The 27,787-nt window shown below is 44.0% G+C and overlaps 1 protein-coding gene across 1 annotated transcript in view; it reads left to right on the top strand.

The window, feature by feature from the left end:
• Positions 1 to 583: 583 nt before the first annotated feature.
• Positions 584 to 27,787, top strand: part of tbc1d15 (TBC1 domain family, member 15) — a 73,960-nt gene continuing 46,756 nt past the window's right edge. The window contains exons 1-3 of the mRNA XM_070900200.1: positions 584 to 631; positions 12,416 to 12,511; positions 27,140 to 27,214. Coding sequence (XP_070756301.1) covers positions 611 to 631; positions 12,416 to 12,511; positions 27,140 to 27,214 — 192 coding nt within the window. The 5' untranslated portion in view covers positions 584 to 610. The remainder of the gene's footprint in view (positions 632 to 12,415; positions 12,512 to 27,139; positions 27,215 to 27,787) is intronic.

The following is a 27,787-nucleotide window of genomic DNA, read 5'->3' as shown; positions in this document are numbered from 1 at the left end:
GGGGCTCGGTTTAACATCTCATCCGATAAACGGCACCTCCGACAGTGCAACTCTGCCTCAGCACTGCACTGGAATGTCAGCCTAGATTTTTGTGCTCAAGTCTCTGGAGTGGCACCTAAACCCACAACCTTCTGACTCCGAGGGGAGGGTGCTACCCACTGAGCCACTGGCGGACACACAGTAGCGGGGTTGAGAGACTCTTAAAACGTGACTTTGGGTTTCTACATGTATCAGACCCTAAGCTGACCAGAGAATAAAATGGCAGCAGACCAGAGGTGGGTGGGGGGGGGGAGGGGAGAATGTCAATAAAATGGCAGCAGAGGTTGTGGCTCGAAGAGCGGAAAACGCCCACTGTCACTCTCATGCTCCTTATTCTAGGTTCCATGGTCTGGGGCCTCACAGTGGCACTGTCATTGCGGTCGGTGGCCGTGGAGGAAGTGTTGCTGTGGGCGCGGCACTGTCACTGCACGGCACAGAGGGGGCGCCCATCTTGTTTCTTTCCTGCGGTCAGACCGTCGTCAGCAAACCCAAAGGAAGGCGGTGCGCGCGCAGCCCAACTGTTTTTCTTCCTGAAGCACGTGAACGGCGCTCCGTCATCACAAGCAGCATCATGGCGGCGGCGGCGGCGAAGGTAGAGTGTTTGTGTTGTCGCTCGTTCCCAGCCTGCTCACCAAACCCGCTTCTCCGCCGCGTCACCGGCGGATCTCCGTTCACTTGTCTTTTTTTTGTGCGGAAGTATCTGCGCCGCGGTGTTTAGTGAGTGAGGAGGGAGGCTTCGATTGTGGTTTTTGACACGGAAGAGCGAGTGAGATGGGAAGCTGGGCTGTGTTGACAACTTGTCAGTGGGACATGCCACGAGTGCAGCTGGTTGACACTGGCACACTCAGTTATGCCAGTCGTTCGCTCTCAATGCTTCCCCTGCAACCAGAGTGGGACCTGCTTGCCACATTGGAGGCATGCAGCTGGAGGGAGGCTTTCCTCCCACTGGGCTGTTCATTTACAAACTATAAACACTCTTGGCAATGATCATTCATTTGGATTCACTTGGTCAAAAACATTGTAGCCATGCTTCATCGTAAACTCTCAACGCGTAGTACTAAGGATGCAATCTTCACATTATTAGATAAGTAAATGAGGGAGAAAGGGATAGAAGGATATGTTGATAGAGTGAGATGAAATAGGTTGGGAGGGGGGTCGTGTGGAGAATAAACGTGGACCAATTAAGCTGAATGGCCTGCTTCGGTGTTGTAATTTCTGTGGAAAAATTGGTTTACATATTTAGAATTCAAACATAATTTCTGAGCTATAATTTTTATGTAATACATTGTTAGTTTATATATTTAGAATTCAAACATAATTTCACGAAAAGAATGTTTTAGTTAGTACCAACTAAAGTAAGTCTGCATGGATTGGTAAATTAATGTTCGAGCTTCATTTTCTGCCATATTCATTGTGAGTGGTCTCAATTTTAAAATTCTCATCTTTGTTTTCATGGCCTTGCCCCTGCCTATTTCTGTAATCTCCAGTCCTCCAACCATTTGAGATCTCTCTGCTCCTCCAATTCTGGCCTCTTGTGCATCCCTGATTTTAATCACTTCACTATTGGCGGGTGTGCCTTCAGCTGTCGAGGCCGAAAGCTCTGAAATTCCCCCCCGAAACCTTCCCACCTCTCCTCTTTTAAAACGCTCCTTAAAACCTACCTCTGACCAAGCTTTTGGTCATCTCTGAACCCACAATCTGGAGTTCTGAAGGCTGTATTGCCTGCCTGGTGCCAGGATTAAGGATAACTCCGCATGGCTGGAGAAGAACTTGGAGTGGGAGCAGGAGGATCCAGTTCTCGTGGTCCACGTAGGAACCAATGACGTAGGTTGAACTAGGAATGAGGTTTTGCTGAGAGAGTTTGAGGAGCTAGGGTTGAAATTAAAACACAGAACCTCGCAGGTAATAATCTCGATTGTTATCTGAGCCACATGCAAATTGGTATAGGGACAAACAGATTAGAAGGTTAAATGCATGGCTCAAAGAGTGGTGTTGGGAGGCATGGGGTTTTGCTTCATGAGTCACTGGCAGCAGTACTGGGGAAAGAGGGAGCTGTTCTGTTGGGACGGGCTCCACTTCAACCACATTGGGATCAATATCCTGGCAAATCAACTAACTAGAGCGGTAGGTAGGGCTTTAAACTAATGAAGGGGGTTGGGAAGATTCAGGAAAAGGTAAATTCGAAAGAGAAATGTCTTAGTTGTAGAGCAGAGTAGCGATTTGGGTAAAAATAAACAGTGGGTCAAGAAGAGATAGGGCGCTTCACAAAAGTAATCATCATGGGCAGTCCCTCAGAATCGAGGAAGACTGGCTTCCACTCTTTAAAAATTAGTTCTTAGGTGACTGAACAGTCCAATACGAGAACCACAGACTCAGGTGGGGCAGACAGTCTTGTGGGACTGGTTTGCCACATGCTCTTTCCGCTGCCTGCGCTTGTTTTCTGCGTGCTCAGCGCTCTCCCGGATGCACTTCCTCCACTCAGGGCAGTCTTTGGCCAGGGACTCCCAGGTGTCGGTGGGGATGCTGCACTTTATCAAGGAGGCTTTGAGGGTGTCCTTGTAACGTTTCCTCTGCCCACCTTTGGCTCGTTTGCTGTGAAGGAGTTCCGAGTAGAGTGCTTGCTTTGGGAGTCTCATGTCAGGCATGCGAACAATGTGGCCTGCCCAGCGGAGCTGATCGAGTGTGGTCAGTGCTTCAATGCTTGGGGATGTTGGCCTGGTCGAGGACGCTGATGTTGGTGCGTTTGTCCTCAGGGGATTTGTAGGATCTTGCGGAGACATTGTTGGTGGTATTTCTCCAGCGACTTGAGGCGTCTGCTGTACATGGTTCATGTCTCTGAGCCATGCAGGAGGGCAGGTATTACTACAGCTCTGTAGACCTTGAGCTTGGTGGCAGATTTGAGTACCTGGTCTTCGAACACTCTTTTCCTCAGGTGTCCGAAGGCTGCACTGGAGGCGGTGTTGAATCTCGTCGTCAATGTCTGTTCTTGTTGATAAGAGGCTCCCGAGATATGGGTAATGGTCCACGTTGTCCAGGGCCGCGCTGTGGATCTCGATGACTGGGGGGCAGTGCTGTGCGACGGGGGCAGGCTGGTGAAGGATCTTTGTCTTACAGATGTTTAGTGTAAGGCCCATGCTTTCGTACGCCTCAGTGAATATGTTGACTATGACTTGGAGTTCAGCCTCTGTGTGTGCGCAGACGCAGGCGTCGCCTACATACTGTAGCTCAATGACAGAGGTTGGGGTGGTCTTGGACCTGGCCTGGAGACGATGAAGTTTGAACAGGTTCCCACTGGTTCTGTAATTTAGTTCCACTCCACTTATTGGGCCCAAGTTTCCACATGATTCGCGCCTGATTTTTAGGTGCAACTGGTGGAGAACGGACTATTTTAGAAATCGCAATTCTCCACATTTTTTTTTCTGCAGTTCTAGTCAGGTAGAACAGTTCTAGTTTAGAACAGAATTTTTTCTTCAAAAGGGGGCGTGTCCGGCCACTGACGCCTGATTTGAAAGTTTCCACAGTGAAAATGTACTCCAAACTAAAGTAGAATGGCGCCAGTGAAGATTTTTGTAGAACTGAAAAAACCTGTTCTGCACATTAAAAAATCAGGCGTAGGTTACAAATTAGGCATCCAGAACGAGGTGTGTGGGGTGGGGAAGGGAACTCATTCAATTCGACAATAAATCCTTATTTATACTTCTACAAATATTATACAAATAAATCCAACCTGAATAAACATTTATAAGCCAAGAAAAGATTAAATAAGCCATCTTCCTACCTGTGTGAAAGTGCTTCAGCCAGGGAGAATTCTGCAGCTGTTCGTGCCGCTGAGCGAGGGAGGGAGAGAGAGAAGGGGTGAGGGGGAGAGAGAGAGGGTGGGTGGGTGAGGGGGAGAGAGAGAGAGGGTGGGTGGGTGGGTGAGGGGGAGAGAGAGAGAGGGTGGGTGGGTGAGGGGGAGAGAGAGGGTGGGTGGGTGAGGGAGAGAGAGAGAGGGTGGGTGGGTGAGGGGGGGAGAGAGAGAGGGTGGGTGGGTGAGGGGGGGAGAGAGAGAGGGTGGGTGGGTGGGTGAGGGGGAGAGAGAGTGGGTGGGTGAGGGGGAGAGAGGGTGGGTGGGTGAGGGGGAGAGAGGGTGGGTGGGGGTGGGGGAGAGAGGGTGGGGGTGGGGGAGAGAGGGTGGGTGGGTGAGAGAGGGAGGGAGGGTGGGTGGAGGGAGAGAGGGAAAAGGGGGGGGGGTCAGGGAACAGGAGCGGGTGTCGGGTCGGGGGGGGGGGGGAGCGGGTGTCGGGTCGGGGGGGGGGGAGAGCGGGTGTCGGGTCGGGGGGGGGGGAGCGGGGGTGGGGGGGAGCGGGTCTCGGGTCGGGGCTGGGGGGAGCGGGTCTCGGGGGTGGGGGGGGGAGCGGGTCTCGGGTCGGGTCTGGTCGGCGGGGGGCAGGGGGGGAGCGAGTATCGGGTCTGGTCGGGCGGGGAGCAGGAGCTGGCCGTGGGAGGAGCCTCATTCACGCAGCCCCAGTGAGGCCATTGGGCCAGGGCTAGAGGCTGCGTGCTTCGGGCCCCTCCCACACAGTTCGGCGCTTGGAGCTACTGTACTTGCGTGCCGACTGTGGCGCGCATGTGCAGAGGTCCCGGCTCTGTTTTCAGCGCAGGGACCTGGCTCCGCCCCCCCCCCCCCCCCCCCCCCCCCCCCCCAGCTCGTGCCGGCTGCGCCGAGGGCCATAGGACCTGTAAGTCGGTGGAGAATACCGAGGATTTTTTTAGGCGCCGTTTTAGGCGCGAAAAACGGGCGCCCAGCTCGGAGGGGCGCCCGTTTTTTTTCTTGTGGAAACTTGGGCCCATTGAGTGCGAGGTGGAGCGTGGCAGCGAGGAAGATTGAGTAGAGGATTGGCGCGATGATGCAGCCCTGTTGTACCCCGGTCCGGATGTGGATTGGGTCACAAAAGTAATAGGCCACTAGTGACATGAGCTGCAGTCATGGAACTATGGTACAGTTGTACCAGACTGTTTTTAACACTATCTTAATTATACAGTTAGATCTGGAGGCTCTAAACTGTGACTCGTAGGCCACGAGCAACCCTGAGCTCTGAAAGTCTGGTCCATGAAGACCACTTTAATTTGCACTTACTGAGTAAGATTTTTCTGCTCATTGACTATGGACGACTAGAAAATATTGCATATATTTCGTGTGAGCTAGTTTGTCCTGTCTACATTTTGTGGGCCTGGAAGTTTGTAAATGACTGCTTTTGCACTGTTGCCTAATTGGTGGATAAATCCCAAATGAAACCACCAAGATCTGTTAAATTAGCAACTTGAGATATATGCATATTAATGGGAACTTTATGTGCGCTGCCTGAGGTTCCACAGAATGCACCTATGCAAGCCGCAAAGACAATAAGCTTGAACACCCCTGAATGACTCCAATCTTTCTGTGTGTGTTTTATTGGAGAAGGGCAGCTTTTGATGGTAGAAATTGGAGATCTCTATCATTGGTAGTTCAAATTGGGATGAAGAGGAACATTTATTGCTGGGTTTCCCACAATTTGAAAAAGTAGTGATCTGGTTGAGTTTGTGCAAAGAAGGACCAAACACTTGGGGACTGCAGGACTGTCGCTCGACATGCAGGATGTCAGTAGAAAATATAATGTAAATTTCAGCTTTGCTTACAGGAATGATGAGTGTTGGAGGTGTAACATAATTGAAAATAACATTTTGAAATGTTGTGAAATGCTTGTGAAATTGGTTGGTATGTTTGCTGTTTTGCAGATGAACCGAATAGAAGTGTGCCTAATGTACATGGGCATAACTTGCCTGAGTTGAAGTTTAGTTACTGATAGTGCTATGTTGGAAAGGTTGTATAATTTGTTTTTAGTATTTTACTATTTTAATCTAGCCGTTTACTCATGTTACATTAGTCAAACAATAATGGCTCTGAACTTGTGGTCAGTGGCGAAGCAAAGACGTTTGCGCTGGTCCCGAAGAAAGCTGCCCACAAAGATCTTGCGATCTCTGGCGAGAAGTTTTCATTTTTCAACTCACAAGTCAGATCAGTGTAGGACAGTGGGGAATTCCTTGTGCAAGCTACTGTGATGGTAACAAGCTGTCTAAGCAGACAGTCACAAAGCAGAATTCTGAGACAGGGAATCAGGAAGTGAAGTTGCTTTTATTCAGACTTTTAAAAATGTTATAGAGAGCAAAACAAAGATTGGGCCTCTCCTGGGGAAAAGGAAAACCTGAAATAAATATGAACAAACTTTAAAAAAAATTGAAGGTTTCTTAAAAATTGTAATATTCATCATTATGGAGAAATTTGACATTCCACAAAATTAAAATTAGTTTTTCAGGAACATAATGTTTGTTTAGCAGTCAATGCACTGTTAAATCCCCAGTTACACCTAATCTAACAAAGTATATCATTTAATGGGGTAGTTAACAGCGATATGACTCTAGCACTGCCCTCCAGTCATCAAGATCCACGCGCGGCCCTGGACAACATGGACCATTTCCCATTCCTCGGGCGCCTCTTATCAACAAGAACAGACATTGTCGACGAGATTCAACACCGCCTCCAGTGTGCCAGTGCAGCCTTCGGCTGCCCGAGGAAAAGAGTGTTTGAAGACCAGGCCCTCAAAACTGTCACCAAGCTCATGGTCTACAGGACTGTAGTCATACCTGCCCTCCTGTATGGCTCAGAGACATGGGCCATGTACAGTAGACACCTCAAGTCTCTGGAGAAATGCCACCAAAGATGCCTCTGCAAGATCCTACAAATCCCCTGGGAGGACAGATGCACCAACATTAGTGTCCTCAACCAGGCCAGTGTCCCCAGCATTGAAGCACTGATCGCACTTGATCAGCTCCGCTGGGTTGGCCACATCGTTCGCATGCCAGACTCGAGACTCCCAAAGCAAGTGCACTCCTCGGAACTCCTTCATGGCAAACGAGCCAAAGGTGGGCACAGGAAATACTACAGGGACACCCTGAAAGCCTCAATGAAAAATGGAACATCCCCACTGACATCTGGGAGTCCCTGGTCAAAGACCACCCTAAGTGGAGGAAGTGCATCTGGTAGGGTGCTGAGCACCTCGAGTCTCATCGCCGAGAGCATGCAGAAATCAAGCGCATGCAGTGGAAAGAGCGTACGGCAAACCAATCCCACCCACTCTTTCTCTCAATGACTATCTGTCCCACCTGTGACAGGGATTGTGGTTCTTGTATTGGACTGTTCAGCTACCTAAGCACTCATTTTTAAGAGTGGAAGCCAGTCTTCCTCGATTCCAAGGGACTGCCTATGATGAGTTAACAGCGATATGACTGTGGTTAAGCCCAAGTTTTCATCAGTCTCACCGATTACACTGATTGCCAACTATGGGGGGGAGGGGTGCCCACAGCGTAGCCAGTGTCACAGCAGTGAATGACCACAACCTCAGGATTTCCGCGTTTGGAAGCGCATACGCTATATACTGAAGTTGCAGTCAGTTTCAAAAGTTCGTTCGCTGTTGGTACCCACCGCAAATCCCGGCCCATTGTGACTATTGTGGTTACAGTTTGTGTATTGAGGAAAATACATGCTAGTTATTTTGTAATGTGGAGCTGATCGGGGCCCAGAAGAGGCGAGGGCCCAGGGGCAGCACGGGCCAGCCCACACTGCGATATGTGCGCGCACTAGGTCCGCGTAGCAGAGCTGGTCTCCAGTCGGCTTGGTTAATCCTTGCCATTGGACCAAGACCTAGCTTTGTCAAGCCCGTGTGGTGGCTGGTGTGCAGCGGCCACCACACATTAAAAAAATTCACGCACATATATCTTCCACCCTTCAGGATTTAGTTCGGGACCTGGAATTTTAGGTCCTTCATTTACATGTCAGCATGTAAACATCGAAACATAGAAAATAGGTGCAGGAGTAGGCCATTCGGCCCTTCGAACCTGCACACCATTCAATAAGATCATGGCTGATCATTCCCTCAGTACCCCTTTCCTGATTTCTCTCCATATCTAACTCCCTCCTGAATATATCCAATGAACTGGCATCAATAAAACTCTGCGGCAGGGAATTCCACAGGTTAACAACTCTGAGTGAAGAAGTTTCTCCTCATCTCAGTCCTAAATGGCCTACCCCTTATCCTAAGACTGTGTCCCCTGGTTCTGGACTTCCACAACATCGGGAACATTCTTCCCGCATCTAACTTGTCCAGTCCCGTCAGAATCTTTTATGTTTCTATGAGATCCCTTCTCATCCTTCTAAACTCCAGTGTATAAAGGCCCAGTTGATCCAGTCTCTCCTCATATGTCAGTCCAGCCATCCTGGGAATCAGTCTGGTGAACCTTTGCTGCACTCCCTCAATAGCAAGAACATCCTTCTTCAGATTAGGAGACCAAAACTGCACACAATATTCCAGGTGAGGCCACACCAAGACCCTGTACAACTGCAGTAAGACCTCCCTGCTCCTATATTCAAATCCCCTAGCTATGAAGGCCAACATACCATTTGCCTTCTTCACCGCCTGCTGTACCTGTATGCCAACTTTCAATGACTGATGAACCATGACACCCAAATCTCGTTGCACCTCCCCTTTTCCTAATCTGTCGCCATTAAGATAATATTCTGTCGTGTTTTTGCCCCCAAAGTGGATAACCTCACATTTATCCACATTATACTGCACCTGCCATGCATTTGCCACTCACCTAACCTGTCCAAGTCACCCTGCAGCCTCTTGGCGTCCCCCTCACAGATCACACCGCCACCCAGTTTAGCGTCATCTGCAAACTTGGAGATATTACACTCAATTCCTTCATCTAAATCAATGATGTATATTGTAAAGAGCTGGGCTCCCAGCACTGAGCCCTGCGGCAGTCCACTAGTCACTGCCTGCCATCTGAAAAGGACCCGTTTATCCCGACTCTCTGCTTCCTGCCTGCCAACCAATTCTCTATCCACGAGACTATATTACCCCAATACCATGTGCTTTGATTTTGCACACCAATCTTTTGAAAGTCCAAATACACCACATCCACTGGTTTTCCCTTGTCCACTCTACTAGTTACATCCTCAAAAAATTCCAGAAGGTTTGTCAAGCATGATTTCCCTTTCATAAATCTATGCTGACTTGGACCGATCCTGTCACTGCTTTCCAAATGCGCTGCTATTTCATCCTTAATAATTGATTCCAACATTTTCCCCACTACTGATGTCAGGCTAACTGGTCTATAAGTACCCGCTTTCTCTCCCTCCCTTTTTAAAAAGTGGTGTTAGATTAGCTACCCTCCAGTCCATAGGAACTGACCCAGAGTTGATAAACTGTTGGAAAATGATCACCAATGCATCCACTATTTCTAGGGCCACTTCCTTAAGTACTCTGGGGTGCAAACTATCAGGCCCTGGTGATTTATCAGCCTTCAATCCCATCAATTTCCCTAACACAATTTCCCACCTGATAAGGATATCCTTCAGTTCCTCCTTCTCACTAGACCCTCGGTCGCCTAGTACCTCCAGAAGGTTATTTGTGTCTTCCTTCGTGAAGACACAACCAAAGTATTTGCTCAATTGGTCTGCCATTTCTTTGTTCCCCATTATAAATTCACCTGAATCCGACTGCAAGGGACCTACGTTTGTCTTCACTAATCTTTTTCTCTTCACATATCTATAGAAGCTTTTGCCGTCAGTTTTTATGTTCCCGGCAAGCTTTTTCTCGTGCTCTATTTTCCCCCTCTTAATTAAACCCTTTGTCCTCCTCTACTGAATTCTAAATTTCTCCCAGTCCTCAGATTTGCTGCTTTTTCTGGCCAATTTATATGCCTCTTCCTTGGATTTAACACTATCCTTAATTTCCTTTGTTAGCCATGGTTGAGCCACCTTCCCAGTTTTATTTTTACTCCAGACAGGAATGTAAAATTGCTGAAGTTCATCCATGTGATCTTTAAATGTTTGCAATTGCCTATCCATCGTCAACCCTTTTAAGTATCATTTGCCAGTCTATTCTAGCCAATTTGCGCCTCAAACCATCGAAGTTACCTTTCCTTCAGTTCAGGACCTTAATTTCTGAATTAACTGTGTCACTCTCCACCTTAGTAAAGAATTCTACCATGTTTTGGTCACTCTTCCCCAAGGGGCCTCGTACAACAAGATTGCTAATTAGTCCCTTCTCATTACACATCACCCAGTTTAGGATGGCCAGCTCCCTTGTTGGTTCCTCGACATATTGGTCTAGAAAACCATCCCTAATACACTCCAGGAAATCCTCCTCCACCGCATTGCTACCAGTTTGGTTAGCCCAATCAATATGTAGATTAAAGTTACCCATGATAACTGCTGAACCTTTATTGCATGCATCCCTAATTTCTTGTTTGATGCTGTCCCCAACCTCACTACTACTGTGCACAACTCCCACGAGCGTTTTCTGCCCTTTGGTATTCCGTAGCTCCACCCATACCGATTCCATATCATCCAAGCTAATGTCCTTTCTTACTATTACATTAATTTCCTCTTTAACTAGCAATGCCACCCCGTCTCCTTTTCCTTTCTGTCTATCCTTCCTAAATGTTGAAAACCCCTGGATGTTGAGTTCCCAACCTTGATCACCCTGGAGCCATGACTCTATGATGCTAATTACAACATACCCGTTAACTACTAGCTGCGCAGTTAATGTGTCCAAATTATTCGGAATACTCCTCACATTGAGGCACAGAGCCTTCAGGCTTGTCTTTCGAACACACTTTGCCCCTTTAAAATTTTGCTGTAATGTGGCCCTTTTTGCTTTCTCTGCCCTCCACTTTTGCTTTTCTTCTTTCTATCTTTTGCTTCTGCCCCCATTCTACTTCCCTCTGTCTCCCTGCATAGGTTCCCAACCCCCTGCTATATTAGTTTAACTCCTCCCCCAACAGCACTAGCAAATACTCCCCCTAGGACATTGGTTCCGGTCCTGCCGAGGTGCAGACTGTCCGGTTTGTACTGGTCCTACCTCCCCTAGAACCGGTTCCAATGTCCCAGGAATTTGAATCCCTCTCCTCTGCACCACTCCTCAAGCCACGTATTCATCTGAGCTATTCTGCGATTCCTACTCTGACTAGCATGTGGCACTGGCAGCAATCCTGAGATTACTACTTTTGAGGTCCTACTTTTTAATTTAGCTCTGAGTTCCCTAAATTTGTCTTGTAGGACCTCAAACCGTTTTTTACCTATATCGTTGGTACCTATATGCACCACGACAACTGGCTGTTCACCCTCCCTTTTCAGAATGCCCTGCACCTGCTCCGAGACATCCTTGACCCTTGCACCAGGGAGGCAACATACCATCCTGGAGTCTCGGTTGCGGCTGCAGAAACGTCTATCTATTCCACTTGCAATTGAATCCCCTATCACTATAGCTCTCCCACTCTTTTTCCTGCCCTCCTGTGCAGTAGAGCCACCCACGGTGCCACGAACTTGGCTGCTGCTGCCCTCCCCTGATGAGTCATCTTCCCTCAACATTACCCAAAGCAGTGTATTGTTTTGCAGGGGGATGACCGCAGGGGACCTCTGCACTACCTTCCTTGCACTGCTCTTCCTGTTGCTCACCCAGTCCCTATTTGGCTGTGTACCCTTTACCTGCAGTAAGACCAACTCACGTCATTTTCAGCATCGTAGATGCTCCAGAGTTCATCCACCCGCAGCTCCGGAAACATCCCTGACTTCCCACATAGAAAAGGAGGAGCATAACACGTGTCCGAGCTGTCCTGCCATGACTTAATCCTTAGATAAACTTAATTTGGCAACAACAATGCTAAGGCTACTTACTGATAAAGAAAAGAAAAATAAAAACTACTTACCAATCACTTACCCCCTTGGCTGTGATGTCACCTTTCGATTTTTTTCTACTTTTTTCCTTCTCTCCCTGCTGCAGAATCAAATAAGTCAGCATTCACAGCTTGCGCATATGCAACATCTAAGTGCTTCAAAGCCAATTCATTATTTTGAAGTGTTATGTAAGAAAACTCAGCAGACAATTTGCATATAGCAAAGCCCCACAAACAGTACTGAGATCAATAACCAGTTAATCTGTTTTGTTGCTGTTGGTTGAAGGATAAATGTTGGCCAGGATGCTGGGAGAATTCTCGGCTCTTCTTTGAACTGTACCATGGGATCTTTTATGTCCATCTGAACTAGTAGATAGAACATTGGTTTAATGTCTCATCTGAGAGGCCAATGACCCCATTAAACTCCGTTGTGAGTGCTACCATTGAGCCAAGCACTCACTGGTTTAACTCAACTTTGCTATTGTTGAGGATTTGACTTAATTCCGCACATTTTTAAAGCTGCTGAGTTGAAGGACAGCTTTTCATTTATTCGCTGCGCTTTCAACCAAATGCAATTTTTATTTTTTAAAGTTCTATTCCACTTTTGGTTTTGCAGGTTGTATATGAACAAGATGGAGTGTTCATTCATTCCTGCTCTGAAAGAATTGGAGAACAAGATACACTTCCGGGAATACTGAGGTTGATTGATAAGGTACCTCAGCCAGTGAATTTGTTTTTCTAGTTATATCTTTACAACAAAAACAATTGTACTAATTTGTCTCGATTGTGCTACTTTATAAAGTGCTGTCTAAATGTGATTAGTGATGGGCAGAGGCAACCAAATCTTAGATTCTATGTAATTCTGGGAAAAAAGCACAGGAGTTTTTGATTCGTGTTTTAGAGTAGCTAACCTGTTGAGGTTTTTTTCTTTATTTGGTACAGGTATACTCATTTTTTTGGAACATTCTGTGAAATAAAAACTTCATATCGTGCAGTATGACTCACAAAGATGGTATCACATTTAAAGGCCATAATTGCTATTAGGATGAAAACATGACATTTCTTTGTAGCTTTCAGTGATGACAAATCCAATGGTGCTGGTTATACCAATTTAGAGATTTTGCATTCCATCTCTTTTTTCCAATTTTAACTTTGTGATTGAAGACTGCATGAAAACTGAGTCATCAAGAACCAGGTCTACATTTTCACTGTGCAAGATGCACACTGTGAAGAAAACTGTTGATATCTGAGCTCGTATTAGGTGTCATTGTATTTGAGTATATTTTGTTGCCAGCCAGCTATCCTAAGACTGTCACTGACTTTTGCTTTAAGTATCAATACCCTTGGAAGTGATTGTGGTTCCTGTGTGTCCAGATTGATTGACGGAACAGTTCATCCATTTGGTCAGTGTTGCCTATTCCAACATGCACACGATTCCTCGCCAAGTCAGTCTGGGTAAATAGCTAATGCAGAAAATTCGCCCAATGTTCCCAGTAAGAAGGTCACATGTAGCAAACAAAACACATTTCCCATGCATTTGGTTGTTTCATTCATTCTCTGGAAGGGAATGGAACTTTTGTTTGAACATGTTTTGTCTACTATGAAGGCTTACAATGCAATAGGGACGCATTAATCTGTGTTCACGTTTAATCAAATGGAGGCAATATGCACCTCAAGATTTGATGCATCTTTGTGATGGTATCCGAACAATCCAAGGACAATATTCAGTGAAGATCAAAGATAGGTTTAAAGTGTATGTATATAAATGCACAAAGCATAGTAAACAATGTTGGTGAGCTGCAGGCGCAAACAGCCCCATGGGAATATGATGTGACAATAACGACCTGGCTCAAAAAAGGGCAGGATTGGGTATTAAATATTCCTGGATATAAGGTGTTCAGGAAAGATAGGGATGGAAAGATAAGAGGTGGTGTGATAGTATTGGTTAAGAAAAATGTTAGTGCTGGAGAGCGAGGTTGTCCTGGAAGGGTCAAGGACAGAATCTATATGGCTAGAGTTAAGAAATAATAGAGGTGCCATTACACTAATAACATAAAAAATAGGAACAGGAGTAGGCTATTTGGCCCCTCGAGCTTGCTCCGCCATTCAATAAGATCATGGCTGATCTGATCATGGACTCCGCTTCACTTCCCTGCCTGCTCCCCGTAACCCTTTACTCCCTTATCGCTCAAAAATCTGTTTATCTCCGCCTTAAATATGTTCAATGACCCAGCCTCCATAGCTCTCTGGGGCAGAGAATTCCACAGATTTACAACCTTCAGAGAAGAAATTTCTCCTCATCTCAGTTTTAAATGGGCGGCCCCTTATTCTAAGATTATGTCCCCTAGTTTTAGTTTCCCCTATGAGTGGAAATATCCTCCATGCATCCACTTTGTCAAGCCCCCTCATTATCATATGTTTCAATAAGATCACCTCTCATTCTTCTGAACTCCAATGTGTATAGGCCCAACCTACTCAACCTATCTTCTTAAGCCAACCCCCTCATCTCCGGAATTAACCTAGTGAACCTTCGCTGAACAGCCTTCAATGCAAATATATCCTTCCTTAAATACGGAAACCAAAACTGTACACAGTACTCTAGGTGTGGCCTCACCAATACCTTGTACAGTTGTAGCAGGACTTCTCTGCTTTTATACTCTATCCCCCTTGCAACATTCCATTTGCCTTCCTGATTACTTGCTGTACCTGCATACTAACTTTTTGTGTTTCATGCACAAGGACCCCCAGGTGTCTCTCTACTGCAGCACTTTGCAGTTTTTCTCATTTAAATTATAATTTGCTTTTCTATTATTTCTGCCAAAGTGGATAACCTCTCATTTTCCCACATTATACTCCATCTGCCAAAATTTTGCCCACTCACATAGCCTGTCTATATCCCTTTGCATATTTTTTGTCCTCCTCACAATTTGCTTTCCCACCCATCTTTGTATCATCAGCAAACTTGGCTACATTACACTCGGTCCCTTCATCTAAGTCATTAATATCGATTGTAAATAGTTGAGGCCCCAGCACCGATCTGTGGCACCCCACTAGTCACTTTGCCAAGTGTTAAATGACCCATTTATCCCGACTCTCTGTTTTCTGTTCGTTAGCCAATCCTCTATCCATGCTACCCCCAACCTCGTGAGCTTTTATCTAGTGCAGTAACCTCTTATGTGGCACCTTATCGAATGAATTCCTTCTGGAAATCCAAATACACCACATCCACTGGTTCCCCTTTATCCACCCTGCTCGTTACATCCTCAAAGAACTCCAGCAAATTTGGCAAACACGATTTCCCTTTCATAAAACCATGCTGACTCTGCTTGATTGAATCATGCTTTTTCAAATGTCCCGCTACTGCGTCCTTAATAATGGACTCCAGCATTTTCCCAACCACAGATGTTAGGCTAACTGGTCTATAATTTCCTGCTTTTTGTCAGCCTCCTTTTTTTTAAATAGGGGTGTTATATTTGTGTTTTTCCAATACGCTGGGACCATCCCAGAATCCAGGAAATTTGTAAGATTACAACCAATGCACCCACTATCTCTTAAGACCCTAGGATGTAAGGCATCAGGTCCAGGGGACTTATCTGCCTTTAGTCCCATTATTTTACCTAGTACTACTTCATTAATAGTATTAAGTTCCTCCCTCCCTATAGCCCCTTGATTATCCACTATTGGGATGTTTTTAGTGTCTTCTAATAGGTGTATTCTATAGCCACCAACTAGTGGGGAAAAATATGTAGGAGCAAATTTGCAGAGAAATTACACAGAGATGCAAGAACTATAGAGTAGTGATAATGGGTGACCTCAAATATCCTAATATAGACTGGGATAATAGTGTAATAGAGAGGGGAAGAATTTCTGAAGTGTGTCCTTGATCACTTTCTTGATCAATATGTTTCCGGTCCAATGAAGAAGGAGGCATTGCTGGTTCTGGGGAAACGTTAGGTCAAGTGGAGCAAGTGTCAGTAGATGAACATTTAGGGAATGGTGATCATCGTATCATAAGGTTTAGATTAGCTATGGAAAAGGACAGGGAGCAATCTAGAGTAAAAATACTTAATTGGAGGAAGGTAAATTTCAGTGGGATGAGAACGGATCTGGCCTGGGTAAATTGGAATCAAAGATTGGCAGGCAAAACTGCAAAAAGTGGAACAATGGGCTGCCTTTAAAAGGAAATATTTCAGGTACAGTCATAGAAACATAGAAAATAGGTGCAGGAGTAGGCCATTCGGCCCTTCGAGCCTGCACCGCCATTCATGGCTGAACATGCAACTTCAGTACGCCATTCCTGCTTTCTCGCCATACCTCTTGATCCCCCTAGTAGTAAGGACTGCATCTAACTTCTTTAGTCGAGGTACTAGGGGGAAAGGCAGGGCAACTAAAGTGCTCTTTGGATGACGAAAAAGATAGAGAGTAAGATGAAGCAGAAAAAGAGCACGTATGACAGATGTCAAGTCGAGGATACATCTGGGAATCAGGCTAAATAAAGAAAGTTCAGAGAAGAAATGAAAAAGAAAATGAGAGACAAAGAGAGGGTATGGGAATAGAATGGCAGTTAACATAAAGGATAATCCAAAAGTTTTCTATCGGCATATAAATAGTAAACGGATAGTAACAGGAAGGGTGGGGCTGATTAGGGACCAAAAACGAGGCAGAGGGTATGGCTGAGGTATTAAATGAGTACTTTGCATCTGTCTTCACCAAGGAAGAAGATGCTTCCATAGACATAGTAAAGGAGGAGGTAGAGGAGATACTGGATGGGATAAGAATTGATAAAGACGAGGTACTAGAAAGGCTGGCTGTACTTAAAGTAGATAAGTCACCAGGACCGGATGGGATGCATCCTAGGACGCTGAGGGAAGTGAAGGAAGAAATCGCGGAGGTACTGGTCGTAATTGTCTAATCCTCCTTAGAAACGGGCGTGGTGCCAGAGGACTGGAGAATTGCAGATGTTCAAAAAAGGGTGTAAAGGTAAACCTAGCAACTATAGGCCGGTCAGTTTAACCTCGGTAATGGGGAAGCTTTTGGAAACAATAATCAGAGATAAAATTAACAGTCACTTGGACAAGTGTGGATTAATTAAGGAAATCCAGCACAGATTTGTTAAAGGCAAATCGTGTTTAACCAACTTTATTTTATTTTTTGATGAGGTAGCAAGAGAGGGTTGATGAAGGCAATGTGGTTGACTTGGTGTACATAATTTGTAGGGCTGTGGAGAAAGGGCAGGGAAGTGGAACTAGCAGAGGGGCTCTTGCAGAGAGCCGGCACAGGCTCGACAGCTGAATGGCCTCCTTCCGTGCTGTAACCATTCTATGATTCTATGAGGAGATTCAGTATCAAACTCAATTTGTTTCCTTTTCCTGTCCTTATTAAACAACAGCTGTAAATTCTACTTAAGTGGCAGGCAGACTTTTATCTTGAAATGAAGCTGTGAAACTTCCTTAGTTTGTGATAGGAGTGGTTATTACCGTCTTGAGCCTTGGTGCTGTGGGAATGTGCATATCTGGGACTGAATATTGGAACATTGTCGGCCATTTAGCCCCTTAAATCTGTTCCGTCATTCAGTGAAATCATGGCTGATCTGTGACCTAACTCCATATACCCGTCTTTGCCCCATATCACTTACTACCTTTTGGTTAACAGAATTCTGTCACAAGCTTTCTCTAGCATTACACTGAAGTTTGAAATCTTCAGGGTTGTTTCTCACCTTCTGCCTTCACAAATTTCTATTTTGTATTTGAAAACTGGATGTTCTGTACTTATTACCAATGTATATTACAGTCTCCAATTCAGTGCCATCTGTCATTGTTTGTTAGTCTATTATAATATATCTAGATTCATTGAAATGTTGCCAGTGCTCTTTTGAATCTTGAAGATGTCTGTGCTCCTCTAATTCTGCCCTCCTGAGCATCCCTAATTGTAATCACTCAACCATTGGTGGCTGTGCCTTCTGTTGCCTAGCCCCCAATCTCTTTGAACTCCCTACCTAAACCTCTCTGTCTCTCTACCTCTCTTGCCTCCTTCAAGACACTCCTTAAAACATATCTTTTTGTCCAAGCTATTGGTCACCTGCGCTAATTTCTACTTATGCTGCTAGGTGTCAAATTTTTATCTCATAATACTCCTGTGAAGCGCCTTAGGACGCTTCACTACATTAAAGGCGCTATATAAATACAAATTGTTGTTGAATAGGTTATGTAACTAAATAGCTTGAAGTAATCTGAAAATCAGATGCTGGATTTTCTCGGGTGGGTCTTCAGTGGGGTACATGATATGGGGGTGGGGGGAGTGGTCTGCAGGGACACAGTAGCTGTGGCAGTCGGGCAATTTCGTACAAGGGTATCCCGAGGAGTGACTTCGGGGAACCTATGTTGCTAAAAAGATAGCTGAGTATTTAAGTATGGTGTAAGTTTCCTCAGGTCACTACCGGGGAAACCCTTTTTAAGTAGAAGAAAAAAAGTCAGGTCAGGTCAGGGTTGCGATGGGTGGGAGATGACAGCAACAGGGCAGAGTCAGGCAGTAGGGAGCTGCGGTTCGATTTTAGTACCTTTGAAAAATAGCGCCACCTGTCTTGAAGACCCAGCTGGAAGTTCTCTGAAGTAAGTAAGTGTCAGTTTACCATGGAGGATTCAATCGGAAGGAAATAAAATGAATAGTTAAGTTTAATGGTGACAGAAATGAGGCATAATAATAATAATACACCTTGAGTATTGTGTTAGCGTTAGTGTTTTCTTAGAAGAATCACTCAACACTCAGGGTCGGTTCCAATGCTGATGCGGCTTTTATTACGCTCAGCGGGAAGGAAAAACTCAGGACCGTATCCAGGTTTCTCTTCACAGAACAAAGAGTTACATGTACCTTTATATGTTTCACAACAGTTACAAAACAGTTTACTACAGTTACACAGCCCATCACGGCTGGACACAAGCCAATCACAACGATTATAGATTACATATAGGTTCTTTTAACCCAATAGAATTCTCCTAGTATCCAGGGAACCATATGTTCGGTTATTGTCAGTTTGGGCTGATCGATGACTTTATAGGTTCTCTCCCTAGTTCTTTCATCTGGGAGAAATAATTGGTTTATAGCCTTGTTTACAGCAAATGGCTTCCCTCTTATCTTTCTTCCTGGGGAATTAATTGGTTTATGACCTTGCTCACAGGAGATGGTTTCCTTCTTATCTCTGTCTTCCCAGGCATTCCTACAGTGGGCCTCACAGGGTTATTGCTCGGTCAGTGAACGTTCAACAGTTCACAGCTTGACTACCTGGTTTCCCATCATGCCTGCGCAGCCATTTTATGTGTGTGTCCATTTAAGCTTATGTGAGTTTTAAATATCCAGCAGGTGCCTAATGCCTAAGTCTATATATATCTTTCTACTCTCTACAACAATTCCCCCTTTCGGTAAAGGGACTAGTCCTAGTCCCCTTTTAACCGAAATACTGCCTTTATCTGATATTTGTGCACGGCCCGGTATTCCTTGCCTCAACGTGCTGGCCAGTCACGCGGTTTCAGGAGTTCCGGTTGCTTAAATCAAATTAACAAAGGCTAGCTCCTCCCGTCCCCTTATCAAACAGGCTTGTTTAATATCCAGGGAACTGTGATTAGTCCGTTTCCGCCATTTGTGGCGCCTGCATACCTGGCAGGCCATCACGCCCCATGTTATTGCTAAGATTAATTGTATACCGACCAGTGTGTGTGAAATAATTCGGATCCATGGGTGGATGTTCACATTTATTCCCCAGTCCCAGACCTTTCTCCACCAACTCTGACTTTGTAAGTCTACCTCGGTATCTTCTTCCAGTTCTTTGATTTTAGTTTGTATCTGGTGATAGATTTTTACGGATTGCCCCACTCTGAGCCTTAACTCCCGTAATACCTCGGTTAGATGTGGGATAGGGACCTGCTCTGGCTCGTCATAATCCTGTAAATGATCATGGAGCTGATCGGTTACCTCGATAACTTCGGACTTCCGGCGCCTAACCTGGGTGATATGCGCTTGCCCGATCGCGACAGGTCGTAGTGGTGTAAAGCAAAAGTTTGGCTGCGGTATAGGGCACTGCAGGTCATTATACTGGTATGAACGCTCTGTGGTAGAGACGCAGTATCTTCCCCTCCCTCCGTAGCCTGCCCTCGCGAAGTGCATGTGTGCGGGCACTATTTCTAGTACACACCCATTGGTTCGGTTAAACCCGCACTCGTCTAGTTCACCTCGGCCCACCGGGTGAGGGCATACTGTGATTTCCCCCCCTTTGCTTGCAATCTGCTAGGGAAATCCCAGTAAGTATGTTGTTTCGACGAACGGCAGAGGTGGTGGTTAGGTAGTAGCGTATGGAGACATTTTCCCGTATTACTCCGATATTCTCTCGTTGGTATAGGGGGAACGGCCCTGAGTCCGGCGTGACTATAGGGATCATCAGGACTGTCCCTATCCCGGTAGTCCTACCCATCTGGCAATCTGGAATTGCTGGGTATACTCTGGTCAGTCCCTTCAGAGTACAATTATCCAGTGTCCCCCTTTGGTTAGCCAACTGAGCTAAATCTTCCTGTTCTCTATCAATGAGGTGATTGATGGTTCTGGCGTGAGCTTCCAGGACTGAGATGCCATCCAGCTGGATTTTGGCACCCTCCTTTCCTAGATAGGCTTGGTCTTCCTGGTTTTGCTCCACCCTCTCATTTAATTCTTGTATGTCTATCGAGTTCACTACGGAGGTCTCTGTATTGAAAACGGTAGCAACATCATTAACTATTTCCCTCTTCATCCTGGGGGCTAACCCCTGTCCCCGGAACCTACTGGCACCCATTGCATCGGCAGCCTGCTGCATTACAACTTTACTTAATACATTGTACATCTTCCTTGACTGTTCTGTACAGTATTCCGGCATCTGGATGCCTGAAATATTGATCAGAACAGGCACAATTTCATGTCTAATATTATCATACAACAGTTCCCCCTCGCTGTACATTACAATCCCATTCTCTGGTCCCTTCGTAGTTATGGGGCAAGGCAGTTCCTCGGGCAATGTAGTGATTCTTATGGGGCGCGGTGTCGGAGGGGGTGAGAAACATACATACAATGATATTGCAGCCGCCCCCGCCTCCTCGTAATACCCACACAGCCCCATTCCCTTCTTGCGGATGACTGATTGCTGGGATTGTCCCGGAGGCGCACAAATTATGCCGAAAGTACATTCATCAGGCCCTTTGACATCCCTCCGTTTAATGCATCTGCTCCTTATACCCGTGGAGCACTGTACACATACTCTTATTCTTATTAGGATTCTTATTAGGATTCACTTGTAACCATGCATTAAAATAAGTCCTGTCCTTGCTCCAGTCCTTGGCTGCTGGAATGCACATTCCGTCCGTTAAATTAAACAAGACTCCATAGTTCATATAGTTGTTTATTTCCAGCGTGCTCTGCTGTCCGTTGGTGTTGCTCAGGGTACGTGCATGTCGCAGGGCTATCCATATTACGAGTAGCGCCGTTCGTATTCCCATTCCGGTAAGTATTATCTGTAATTTTAAACAGACGGCCTGGTCGTCACCAGGGGTTAAGTTTTTTTGCTCTACGAGTGTCCCGGTCACCCTGCAAAATCAGAAGCACAAGGTTATAATCGAACCATTTCGAGCTGAATCTGTAGGGCGTGCGCCCGTGTCTTTACCCATTTAAATATTACCCAAACTCCTATGACCAAGGCCAAAGCTATTCCTCCAAACATCGCTGTCTGCTTTACCGTTAGGTTGGGTTTGTGGACTACACCTACCCACCGTGGGGTACATTGGCTCTATTGCCAGAGGTGATGGTGCTATGGCTGCGCACTGCACTATCCGTCTAGTCCCGTTATCTCTTCCAGCCTGTTTATCTTAGCTTTTAACTCTTCAATTTGTTTTATTGAATATCTATTTCTTTATTGTATCAGGCAAGTATTATTACATAAGCTAGTTCTGTTTTTATTTTTGTTTCCTCTGTTAGGTGAGTCTTTTTTTTTCTATTAAGAAATATAAAACGGCTGTCAATGGAAAGGGTTAACTCCTTTCCAGGTTTGTAAGAAGACCTGATGTAATTACGTGACTTCACGTAATCATCTGAAAAAAAAAGTCTTTGTGCCTTCAAAACTGGCTTCGAAATTAGGAATCCGTTAAAAACAGCATAAATCATTAGAGTAAACTCCAATGTTTTCTTAACTTCTAATTCAAGTACTTGCCAAAGAATTTTTTTTTTTAAATTGTTTTAAAACAAGACCACACATACAATAGCAATTTTGTTTACTGAAATTCAATTCTGTTTTTTTTTTATTTCTCTCTTTCTCCTCGTTATCTTCAAAACCCTCCTGCTTGTTTAGACTGTTCGGGACATTTTTGATAAACACTGTCCATTTTGGAAATCTTTTCAAACTGCATTGAAACTTGAAAATTCGAATCCATGTAGAGTGTTTTTTACTTATTCCAATTTTTTTTTTCTCTTCTAATTAAACCAATATCTTTTTCACAGCAAACATCAACTAGTATTTAGTAAGTTATGTCTTTTTCCATTTAGTCCGTTACATCTTTTTTTCCTTTCTTCAAATTAGGTTTTGTATTTTACACGGAGGGTTCGTAACTCCATAAAGTTGTTAATTTCGTTATCTCAAAATGCTCCAGTTTCAAAGTCGTTACTAAAGCTTGCTGTTTTTTTAACATTTTCCAAAAGTTCCTTTTACACCTTCGCAGATAGCTCGCCACTTGCCCAGGAGTTTGACCTGATCAGATTTAATTTAATCTTTTTCTTTTTTTTTAAATCCACCTCAGTATTTCCTGTGCCTTCTCTGAATATCTCAAAATCCCAATTCAAACTTTGTAATTTCAATCTTTATTTAAAACTTTTTTTTTTAGAAGCTCTTTTTTTTTTAAAGCATTCTTTATCTCATTCCGAGACTAAATTTATGTCTTTCAACCCAATCAATCATTGCATGTTTTCTTTCGGCAAGTAAGTGAGCATGTCAAATAAATATTTTGCTCAACAAACCTATTCTTTATTTGTTTATTTTCCTAGCTCCGTAACTTATCATCCGAATAAATCCACACCTGCGTTTCTAACTTAAATGTCTTAAAACTTCCCACATACAGGACAACATTACAAAGGGTTTAAAAAAAAGACTTTCACTCTGTTTCTAAAATAAACAGACACTTGCATTCCTCTTCCAACCAGGCTTTCGGAACATGAAAACATAAAAAAATTCATTCTGCAGTCAAAAATCACACAGACACTTCTCACTCAACGATCAGACATTTACAACAATCTCTCTTCTTGTTTTGGCCGGCTCTATTTTTGGATCCATGACCTTTCAGGGAATTCGTAGTTTTATCTAAATAATTCCTCACATAACTAATTCCTGAGGATTCCACCCTGCTTTAATCATTTTTTCAATTAGCTTCTTTTGTTTTTCCGCCAGGTGGCGGGTAAGCGACCCTTCTGGTTCCCACTTGAGTTTACTTGTTTTCATGGCCATTCCTGGGTAGGACTAGTACCGTTAGGAATCTACTCTCAGGTCCGCTTTCTTTCTAGCGCGACTTGTAGTAAACTGTCTCTTGGCTACTGTCAGGTCACAAGTTCTGCTGTTACACAAACTTATACAATTCTTAAAAACGCGTTTAAGCAATTCCCGCAGTGCTCTACGTATCCTTAACGACTACCTACCACCGCTCAGCCCGTTGGTCCGACCCTGTTCACAGGTTTGGATTCCGTTAGCCGCTGTACACCGCTTGGTTCTACCCCGGGGTATTTCAAATTACACTACTGGGTCCGGAAGATGTCTCTAGGTATCACGATCCCACGGTCTAAGTGTGTTCCCTACGCCTACTTGGTTCCTGGCCGTCACGTGGGACAAAAGTCCTCTTAATTCAGGCTCAGGCTAGGCGTTTGAGATATTAGACCGTCTCCTCATGTCGATCAACCAGCTTCCACCTTCCGCACCCTTTATACTTAAAAATTGTTTTTTATACTCACCCGGGTTTTTTCCAAGGGCGCCCAGCGACTCCGGGAAATCCCGTCGACTACGCCATTGTTAGCGTTAGTGTTTTCTTAGAAGAATCACTCAACACTCAGGGTCGGTTCCAATGCTGATGCGGCTTTTATTACGCTCAGCGGGAAGGAAAAACTCAGGACCGTATCCAGGTTTCTCTTCACAGAACAAAGAGTTACATGTACCTTTATATGTTTCACAACAGTTACAAAACAGTTTACTACAGTTACACAGCCCATCACGGCTGGACACAAGCCAATCACAACGATTATAGATTACATATAGGTTCTTTTAACCCAATAGAATTCTCCTAGTATCCAGGGAACCATATGTTCGGTTATTGTCAGTTTGGGCTGATCGATGACTTTATAGGTTCTCTCCCTAGTTCTTTCATCTGGGAGAAATAATTGGTTTATAGCCTTGTTTACAGCAAATGGCTTCCCTCTTATCTTTCTTCCTGGGGAATTAATTGGTTTATGACCTTGCTCACAGGAGATGGTTTCCTTCTTATCTCTGTCTTCCCAGGCATTCCTACAGTGGGCCTCACAGGGTTATTGCTCGGTCAGTGAACGTTCAACAGTTCACAGCTTGACTACCTGGTTTCCCATCATGCCTGGGCAGCCATTTTATGTGTGTGTCCATTTAAGCTTATGTGAGTTTTAAATATCCAGCAGGTGCCTAATGCCTAAGTCTATATATATCTTTCTACTCTCTACAACATATTGTGTGCAGTTTTGGTCTCTAATCTGAGGAAGGACATTCTTGCTATTGAGGGAGTGCAGCGAAGGTTCGCCAGACTGATTCCCGGGATGGCAGGACTGACATATGAAGAAAGACTGGATTGACTAGGCTTATAGGATCTCATAGAAACATATAAAATTCTGACGGGATTGGACAGGTTAGATGCAGGAAGAATGTTCCCGGCGTTGGGGAAGCCCAGAACCAGGGGTCACAGTCTAAGGATAAGGGGTAAGCCATTTAGGACCGAGATGAGGAGTAACTTCTTCACTCAGAGAATTATGAACCTGTGGAATTCTCTACCACAGAAAGTTGTTGAGGCCAGTTCGTTAGATATATTCAAAAGGGTGTTAGATGTGACCCTCACAACAAAAGGGATCAAGGGCAATGGAGAGAAAGCAGGAATGGGGTACTGAAGTTGCCTGATCAGCCATGATCATATTGAATGGTGGTGCAGGCTCGAAGGGCCGAATGGTCAATTTTCTATGTTTCTATATTTGCTGGAATTTAGAAGAATGAGAGGGGATCTCATAGAATCATAAAATTCTGATGGGATTGGACAGGTTAGATACAGGAAGAATGTTCCCAATGTTGGGGAAGTCCACAACCAGGGGTACTGAAGTTGCATGATCAGCCATGATCATATTGAATGGTGGTGCAGGGCCGAATGGCCTACTCCTGCACCTATTTTGTATGTTTCTATGATAGGAAAGTGTTAGTAAGTGGTGTACATGTAGACATTTAATATTTACAATTCCTATAATACTTTATATTTCAATATTTAAAATGGAAACTTTCTACTTAATCATTATAATGACATTTTGTACGTAATCATTTATATAAACCTTTTTAGAATGGAAAACCATGTAAACATTTCACTGTCACAATTTGTTAATGAACCACTCGAAAGATATTGTCTGCCAATTTTCACAGTAACTGAAATAGCTAATATTTAAGATTTTAAACAATATAAATATATGTATTTCACAATTTACATTATTAAATTTATCCAGTGAATTTGTTGTACCTTTTTAAAAACCTTCATTAAAAACTTTACTTGAAAGCCTCAGCCTTTCCCAAAAGCCTGGATTTGGACTTGATATTTTTACCCAGAGCATTGACACTTGGCTGAAAGCACATACTGCAATCTGAGCATGTGCAGAGTGCTCAATTTCCCAAGGTGAATCAGTAGCATTTAAGCTAGCTAACTGGTAGATTGCCTGTCTCTAACAAAATCTACTTGGTTCATTATTAAAACTATACAGTTAGAGGACAAATTTCAAAAGCTTTATTCAAGTAAAATTTTGAATTATTTTTAAAATGTAGAGGTTGAATGTAAGAGAACAAATATACTATACTGATTACACATCTGTTTTAGCTTTAGTTAGTGTTTGAATGTTAAATGTTCTATAAACTTCAGAAAGCATTTTATTTTAGAGAGAGTAATGTCATTCTTCATAATTTGGAAAGCAAAGTCTCCAATTGTCACCTGTTCTGGTGTTTTGTTAGTTAGAAAATGTTTACATCTTGAATTGTGATCACGCACGCAGAGGTGACCAAAAGCTTAGTCAAAGAGGTAGGTTTTAAGGAACATCTTAAAGGAGGAGCAAGAGTTGGAGAGGTTTGGGGAGAGTGTTCCAGAGTTTAGGGCCAACACAGCTGAAGGCATGGCCAGCAATGATAGAGCGATGAAAATCGTGGATGTGCAAGAGGCTAGAATTGGAGGAGCGCAGAGATCTCAGAGGGTTGTGGGGTTGGAGGAGGTTTACAGAGATGGGGATGGGCGAGGCCATGGAGGGATTTACCATCAAGGATGAGAATTTTAAAATTAAGCGCTGCTGGACCAGGAGCTAATGTAGGTCAGCAAGCATGGGTGAATGGGACTTCGAGAGCTAAACCTGCTCTCCCTACCCAGTACCGACAGATATTTAACTCTTAACTAGTATATCTTGCTGTATAAATTGTAAAAAACTGTATAAAACTGGTAAGATATAAATTTTATTTATCATAATATATGCTGCTCATTTACAGTTGTCACAAAAAAATGAGTTTTAGAATTCAATCCCCAAAACACCAGTTTAAATAGTATTCTGGGCTAATTTTTTTAATAAAAACGGAATTTGATATATTCAATCAATGTAAATCAGTGGTTCTGATATTCCCTACGTGGCATAAATATCCGATTGTTATAAAATAGTGCATCCTCTGATTCCCTGTGAACATGTGACGCGAGATCTGCTTGTGCAAGTTGTAGAAGCTACTTGTAATACTACTTCCAACTTGATTGATTTATTTAATAGGCATTTAAATTGCAGAAGATTTGTGTATGATTTAGGGTTAGGGTTGCATTGAATTGCATTGTTGTGGTATAAACTGCAAGCATGTCCCAGAGTGAATCCACAATAAAATCAACTACTGAATGAATTACCAATCATTTCAGACTCAAAACACATCCATAAAACTTTGTCCATTGGTATTCTATCTTGCATCATTATTCAAATTTAAAGTGTCTGTGAATTTTGTTGCCTGAAACATTTGCATCAGATAGTTGATGGTGTTTATTGCCTTATATTCTTGTTCTCCCAGGGTTCAGGAGGTATAGTGGATTGGTCACCAGTGGATGAGTCTCTGGATTCTTCAAATATTTTTTGTGCGGGAAAGGTAAGTTATAACATAAGCAAGTGAAATAGTTTGATTTCAGTTCTGTGTCTGGTGAAGTGAGCAGTTTGACAAAAGCTGTAACAGCATAGTGTTACTCTGATATGTCTAATGTCCACTTACAGTATATTTTGCGTAGTATACATTTGTGCCATATGATTAGTTCAGCTAATGCTCATCTGTGTATCTGTTTGACTGCAGTGGTTGAAAAAATGATTAGTGTTTTAATTGTGATCTTTCTACATTTGTGTTTAGTGATATAATTTACTAATACAGTAGGATCTCACTTTGTCAAATCCTGGTACCTGTTTAACAAAATTCCAGCTTTACCAAAGACCCTCATTACAATGAATTATGAATTAAATATATTAATATTAAAATGATTAGAGCTTATCTTCTGGTCTACCAAATGGATTTCAGTGTAGTTTACTTTGGTAGGCCAGAGTTCTAGAAATGATTCTTTGAAAAAACACTTACTTAATTAGGAGTCTCACCATTTTGGATATTCATTATTCTCTTCTCTCTGGAATGGTTGAGTTGCTTTACTGTGATATAAACTGCAAGCATGTCCCAGAG

The sequence above is a fragment of the Pristiophorus japonicus genome, chromosome 15 (assembly GCF_044704955.1).
Source record: "Pristiophorus japonicus isolate sPriJap1 chromosome 15, sPriJap1.hap1, whole genome shotgun sequence".
Lineage (NCBI taxonomy): Eukaryota > Metazoa > Chordata > Chondrichthyes > Pristiophoridae > Pristiophorus > Pristiophorus japonicus.
This window is presented reverse-complemented; position numbering and strand designations above follow the sequence as displayed.